Source organism: Ylistrum balloti, unplaced genomic scaffold (genome assembly GCF_031769215.1).
Source record: "Ylistrum balloti isolate Yb309-2 unplaced genomic scaffold, AGI_CSIRO_Ybal_v1 Utg370120, whole genome shotgun sequence".
Classification (NCBI taxonomy): domain Eukaryota; kingdom Metazoa; phylum Mollusca; class Bivalvia; order Pectinida; family Pectinidae; genus Ylistrum; species Ylistrum balloti.
In genome coordinates this window covers 172,256-179,442 of record NW_026782137.1, presented here as the reverse complement: position 1 = coordinate 179,442, position 7,187 = coordinate 172,256, and the positions used below count along the sequence as shown (strand labels likewise).

At 35.7% G+C, this 7,187-nt stretch overlaps 1 protein-coding gene across 1 annotated transcript; it reads right to left on the bottom strand.

The window, feature by feature from the left end:
- Positions 1-3,071: 3,071 nt before the first annotated feature.
- On the bottom strand, positions 3,072-6,527 carry LOC132550306 (serine-rich adhesin for platelets-like). Its single transcript, XM_060214351.1, has one exon. It carries the CDS (start codon positions 6,525-6,527, stop codon positions 3,072-3,074), a length of 3,456 nt encoding a protein of 1,151 aa, XP_060070334.1.
- Positions 6,528-7,187: the final 660 nt, after the last annotated feature.

The following is a 7,187-nucleotide window of genomic DNA, read 5'->3' as shown; positions in this document are numbered from 1 at the left end:
ATGTGAACCGTGATATGCAGGTTACGGCAAAACTTGGGACGTAAATGTCAGCAGTAGTGCCAAATATTGAAGAAAAGAAAACTGCGTGATACGTCTGTTTCGTCCCTCTCGTCAGTGCTGTTAACGGTTTTTTTAAACCTGGAAGCCGGCTGTGAAAAATCCGAAGTGATAAAAAAATTATAAATATCTATTAATTCAATTACATAATGATAACTTGAATCAGTGAACCTTTCGCAAATTAAAAAAGAATGAAAAAATCTGCTATTTAAAGCTGCTTTGATATTCTGGGTTAATGTCATTAAGAATATCATTTACTGGATAATTGAATTAGAGTGTTCGAGTTACCTTTCTTGCATAATCTTAGTTGCCCCAATTTTATAAACACACGGATTCCCTATGTGCTTTTCAAAGGCTTCAACAAGTCTATACAAATATGTCACCATCTTATTGACTGTTAAAGATTAACGTTATTGTGGAACTCCACTTGTTATGAAGATTTTTTGCTTTAGTTTTCAATGGAATCTTTTCGACAACATTCTTATCAAGATTTAAACTAGTTGCATCATCTTTATATTTGGATAAATGACGCTGTATCCAACTTTGAACAGTTCTGAAGCCAGGAAGTATCAAAGATTACTAAAGTTACAAGTAAATCAGACCCGTCCGCAAACATTGGAATCAAGGTTTGAAGACAGTTAGTATCTATGCAGGTAAGACAATTTCTGATTGTGACATAAATCATCACAAATTAAACCCAGTATTGAAGTAATTAGTACTTTAGAGTATGTACATTACATTTAAAATCTATATAATATTCATGACAGTAAATGTAATTAAATAATTATGTTGTGAGCTTATCATAATGTTCTCTGTATACTCGAATAAAAGAAGGCCACTGTCAACATTCGTCGCAAGGACAATAAAGCCAAGACGTACTTATTGATGTAGCAAGGAAGGTGTGCATATATATATTTCTGTATGCATTTTTGTCACCAATTTAGGACTATACAGAGTCATTTAAGAGCCAGAAGTCTGGAAATTTCTATAAAAAGCCTTACAATTTGGTATAGGATCATTTCGGAAGCGAGTAAAGTCAAAATAATGACACCATTAGGGAGAACCAGATCCCCCTGGACATATATTGTAGCATTGAATTATTTGGTATACAAGACAAATCTCAACATAATGTGGTTGTCGTTGTTGAATATTTTATACGTTATTGACGATGCAATGAAAATACAATATGAACTAGGAATAGACCTAGGTGTATTTGTATAAAATAGCACTAACACAATTTCTTTTATAAATACATTTAATTTTCAAGTTGCCAGCAACTTTTGCAAATTTGCCAACACATCACATTGCATAAAAGAATGTACAGAGATAACTAATTATAAGTTGGTGAAATAAATGTTAGTTTGTTATATATGTCACACTGACCAAATTAAGTCGTTCCAACAATACGTCGTAATATCTGAGACAGGTCAATGAGACGAAATCAGCAACACAAATACCATTCATGTCAATTAATGATGTAACGATGTATTATTTCTTTTGTCAAATTATCGAGTTACAACACGATATCCCAAACATATTACGTGTCGCACGGATGTGTATGGTTTTCCTGTAATGAAGCCTGACTATCCCATCCTGGCCCACGTTGAATCTTAATATGATTGACCAAAACTGTTTGGAAACAGCAATATTGAAACACTGATTTACATCGCTCAACTGGAAGGTGAACACATATCAGCAACGCGTTTAATTGAACATCCCTTATACTTACGTCAGTACGAAGTAAACCCATTCTACAGGGTGTGACCGTGAAGATCAGATACATACTAGATACCTGAAATATCTTAAATATCTGTATATTGTTAATGAAATACTGAAATAAGACTTATGACAATAGCTATACGGCGTTCAGTTGACCATGTGTTAAACAAGTATTTTAAAACAACGAAACAGATATAAGATATAAAAGTACCAAAGGCAAATTTGAACGCGATTTAAAAAAAAAATAGGAAAAAAAAAAACAAAAATCAAAACAAAAACAAAAACCACGGTATAATTATTCTCGCATTTTTTAAAGTTCAGTATCAATACCATTTCACACACGAGAACAGTAAGTTAGGAATATTTAATCAACTACGCTTTCTGAGTAAGAAACGTGTGTAAACATTATCTGAAAACATATCCGAACATTCGATAGTAGAAAACAAGATTTAGAAATACTGGCAATAGTGCGATGGAAAAAAGATTCTGTTTAACGTACGATAAATTAAAGTAACATTTTCTATCAGAAATTAAGAATGTCATACTTATTAAGCATTGATAAGTAATGCTTTCATTTTATACTAGCTTCACTGGATCAGGAATGTACAATATAGACAATGGTCGTCAGACATTATGATCAGTGTGATTGATATGTTCGATTTGTAAATATCACTAGGGGAGGCCTTACATCGACAACAACCAAACAATGCCAGGGGAGTTTATTTCTGCAAACACATTTGAACACAAGGTACAGTATTACTATCACACATACAAACATTTTCTGTCCATCGTTATAAAGACCGGACGGTACACATCGCCTTAGGCAAGATCGGATCATTTTTATGACAATGTATCACGACTACACGTAATCATCTAGTCCTGCTAGAAAGTGGTATAAGTCACGCTTCTTTAAGAGACGTGTGGGGTTACCTGTCACATAGCTTACTCTTTTGACCTTGCAGATGTACACCAACTATACTCCCCTGTCTATCACTCTATCAGCATAATGACTTTTTGTTTCATTTAGATATAAATAAAACATATGACGAACATTCACTTACTTGATTAATATAAAATTTACGTTTGGGTTAGGGTTGAAATTAGTATATCTTAGACATGATTGCAATTTTTGAATATAACAAACTTCACGAATTATTTCTTAGTAAAGCCAACAAAGCGTTACGTGAACTCTTCAGTATTTTATGGTGCAAATTTTTACAGTGATGGGTATGTTATGATATAGTTTCTTACATATAGATTTCAATGATCCCAGCTCTGATCGGCAACACAAGCTTTTAACTGATATCCGTTTTTCTCATCCTTGGAGAATCTGTCTTTAGAGTCAGTATTGTTTCTAAAGGTGATAAGTTCACGGAGTCACTTTTTGTTCTTTGCTGAACTATAAAGTCACTTTGTGGTTTACTTAAATCCCTTTCATCAGTATTAGTTACTGTCTGAAGTTGCACAATGTCATGTTGTTCTGTTGTGGGAGGCATAGTATATGGCTTCATAGTCGAAGTTGAGTCAACGATGAAATTACCTATCATATCCTCGTGTCCATAAAATGTGTCCATCCCACTCTTAACAGTTTTATTACGCTTGACATATGTCTCTGACATAGACAATCCTCCTACCTTATTTTTGCTTAATTTGAAGTTTCCAAGTATTTGTGAATCCGGATCACTTTTCCGTTTTCTGTTCTGCTTCGTAGTATGAGCAGTATCTTTGCTGTGAATATTGCCAAATCCATAAGATTCTCTGGTCGGTTCTGACGTTGACACAATTCCTTCTTTTTTTGTTCCTTTAAAAAGAGATTTTTCATGTTGTTCTGTATCAGGAATAGACACTTTAGGAATCGCAGTAGTCGTGATTTTCACTGTTGACCGTGCTATGAAATTTCTAATACCATAAATCTTGCGTAATATCCTAGCTATCGATGAAACATGTCTTCTTGGCCCTGTCTTATCTGTTTCAGACAGGCCTGCGGCAGTAGCAGACAAACCATTTCTAACTGTAGAAACAACTGGTTGCACTGTTGAAGAAATCGTAGAATTCGAGCGTTTCGTGAAAATTGGTATTTTAACGACTGCGTCAATGTTGGTTGGAAAATTACCAGAGGTCGAATCAGTGATATCAGATATATCAAAAGGGGTTGTTCCCACAGCTCCATTTGTTGGACTTTGAGCAGTTTCTGTGGTGACGTTCTTTGTAGTTTTTTGTCGTAGATCGTTAATATCAGTTTTTACATTAATGCTTTCTTGTTCAACCATTGGCTGATTGAGTATTTTACTCAGATTTGCAGTTGCTTCTCTAAGTGAATCAGTGTTGTCTGGTTTGTTTTCTGAAGGGATTTGTGTTTCTGTTTGCGTCGAAGAGACCGGTTGTCCGTTGTTCTCTTTCCTTGCAGCAAGTTCACTCTTGGTTGATGACAGTATATTTTGGACATAGACAAGCAATGTTTTTAATTTCTCTAAAGTGGTAATTGCAGTATCTTGTGCTAAAGTATGAGTATCATTCTTTTTTACGTCAAATGACTTGTCAGATTTTTCTAAATGCTTGTTCTGATCCGTCGGTGGTATTCGTGGAGTTATTTCAGTTACATGAATTGTTTGTACACCGCTGCTGATTTTAAATGTAGAACTGGCTGACTCCGTCACTTCCTGGTCACTTTTAGTGTCAAGTAGAGAATCATGCTTTGTATCTGTTTCGGCAATAGTGGATCCCGCTGCTGTAGAAACAGTGGTCTTTAAACTGCTTTTTTGTTGTTCGGCATTTGTCGCTGTGTCCAGGGGAAGGAATTTCTTGTACACAGCAGCTGTCAGATAGAAATGTTCCTCTGGTAGGTCTGAATTTAGTTTGGAAGATCCTGGTGTGACGGTTTCTCCTACCATTTCAACATCTGTTTTTTTAACAGTTTTTATGGAATTGGAATTTCCGGATGACTCTAGTGATTGTGTTTTACTTACTACTGAATGTTCAACAGCTGGCGATGTTTGATTTACTGCTTCTGAGGTGGAAGTGAACGTTGGCGGTGAAAATGCACCAATATGAGGTTCTACATTTGCCTTAGAAATTGACGAACTTGTTTTGGTAAGAACAGATATTGCAGAATCTGTGGTGATATTGTTCTTTACACTCTGAACCAACACTATGTCGCCAAGGGTGGATTTTGTCTCATTATCTTCTTTCTGTAAAAAGTTTTTACTTAGTACAAGGGCCATATTTTCCCTTGGGGATTTGTCAAAATCTGGTTCGAATCCTGACACCAGCCATCGATTAGCATCGTCTACAGTGCTTTTTACAGTTTTAGATGTAACTGGTAATGAGGATTTCGTATTTCGATCACGCCAGAATTGTGGAGCTGACCTTGCGATATCCATTTTGGGTTTGTGATTTACATCGCCTGTTTGAGCAGTAATGGGCACATCTCTGATAAAAATTTCACCGTTTGATAACGGCATGAAACTTGCTACCGAATCAGCAATATTTGAAGAACTGACTTCACTGTTTCTTAGCACCGGAATTTCTATGGCCGCCTGGGGACTTGAATCATGTTTGTTTTTTGAATTTCCAATTATTATTTTAGTTATAACAGTTGTCGCTAAGCCAGATTTCATTTTTGTCCCTGCCTTTTCGGATTCTGATTTATTGGATGCTTTAACTGTAGTTGTAGTCTCTGTGGTTTTATTTATAGATGTAGTACCGGAAGTGATTTTAGTTTTGGGTTTACTTATCATTCTCATGGCTCCATTTTCAGTCATTTTCTTGCTCGGTTTCGGCTGGTGTGGTGGTTTAGTAGTTTTCCGCTGTGCAGTGTCGATAACAATGGTGGGTTTAACTATGTGTGTAACTGATTTTGATTTGGTACCCGTGTCGGTTCCTACAACATCTGCATTGGAATGTTGTCCTAACGTTTCTACAGTTTGAATAATAGGATTCCTAGTGGTGACTTTTGAATCAACTGTTTTTGAAGATGCACTTTCAGAGTCCAGCTTAAGCTTCCCGCTCGTCTTGCTGATCCTTTTGTTGGTAGATGTGTTATCCACACTAGGAATATCAGACGTATTATCAGCGTTGGCTTTTCCAGAAAGAGACGTGTTTTTACTCTGATTGCCATTGATTGTAACACTAACGCTGCCGTTTCCTGTGTTATTGGATGTTACTCCGGGGGCAGCAGTGCTCACAGGTTCACTTCTAGACTCGACAAGGATGTTTTTCATTTTCTTCTCTTCAATTTTCGCTGGTTTAACAGGTGGAACTTTGCTAGGCAAAAGAACACGCTTATTTTTCTTCCCTTCATTAGCTGTATTAGAAGTTGACGAGCCCCCGTTACCATTAGTCCTCAATCCTTTAAACAATTTCATAATGACACCTACTGCCGGCTTTTTCTGTGCTGGCGAATTTGAATCGCCATTGCCATTGCCGTCATCATTCCCGTTGTCATTACCATTGCCGTGTCCGTTATATTCTTCAATTGCGTCTATCTTAATTTGACAATGTCTTCCTTTGTAATACTTTGTACATTGACAGTAACCTTCACAACCTTTACCTGATATACAAGTGCCGCCATTCATACAAATATCAGGAAACAAATCACAAAACTTTTTGTCACAAGCCATCAGAGGTTTTTCTACAGCACCTGGCGGTTTTGTTTTTGTATCCGGAACAGGTGATCCAGACAAGCTAATGACAATATTAAATAATATGTAGAGTATAATCATTTTGTTTTGGAACATGGTTTTAAAATCCATTCTGTCAGCTCCGTGGGTTTATGACAGGGAATTCATACAGGCTGTACGTTGTATAGATCGTATTTTCTAGTCGTTCTGACGTGTTGAAGCCATATGAAGTACTGGCACGCTAGCAGGATATATCTGTAACACAACAAAAAACGGATATTAATATTTCATATTGCATGTTTTGAAACGTCACATAAATATAAAGGATTTCCAACCAAATATTCATTATCATTTATGTAAGTAACATATACAATATACATGTACATGCTAGATAGCCATCTAATAATGGCAAAACTTTTTCGTAAAAATAATACGAAGAATGAGAACAAGTCTACTTTTTATTCACAATGTTTAAGTTTGTATCACATGCCTACCAATCAATTTCTATCCAAATAACTTATATCAAAGAAAAACTTCAGCTTTGCATTTTCTGATAATGTGTTACTTGACCTGATGGATTAGGATATTTATCATGGTTCATTGCATTCTGAAATTGATTCCAAATATTTCTGTATTTTAAATAAAAAAAAGTTTTTCTTCTCGATTTTTATTGTGCACTGATTTACAAGTAAACACAAAACAAAGACTGTTTAACATACCGTATCCACTACGTGTTAACTTTAAAATGTTTACCTGAATTTAAATACCGTGACTTTAAATACAAGGGCGTTC

Excerpts from the sequence above, each read along its gene's own strand:
- LOC132550306 (XM_060214351.1), bottom strand. The coding sequence starts at position 6,527 with ATGGATTTTAAAACCATGTTCCAAAACAAAATGATTATACTCTACATA.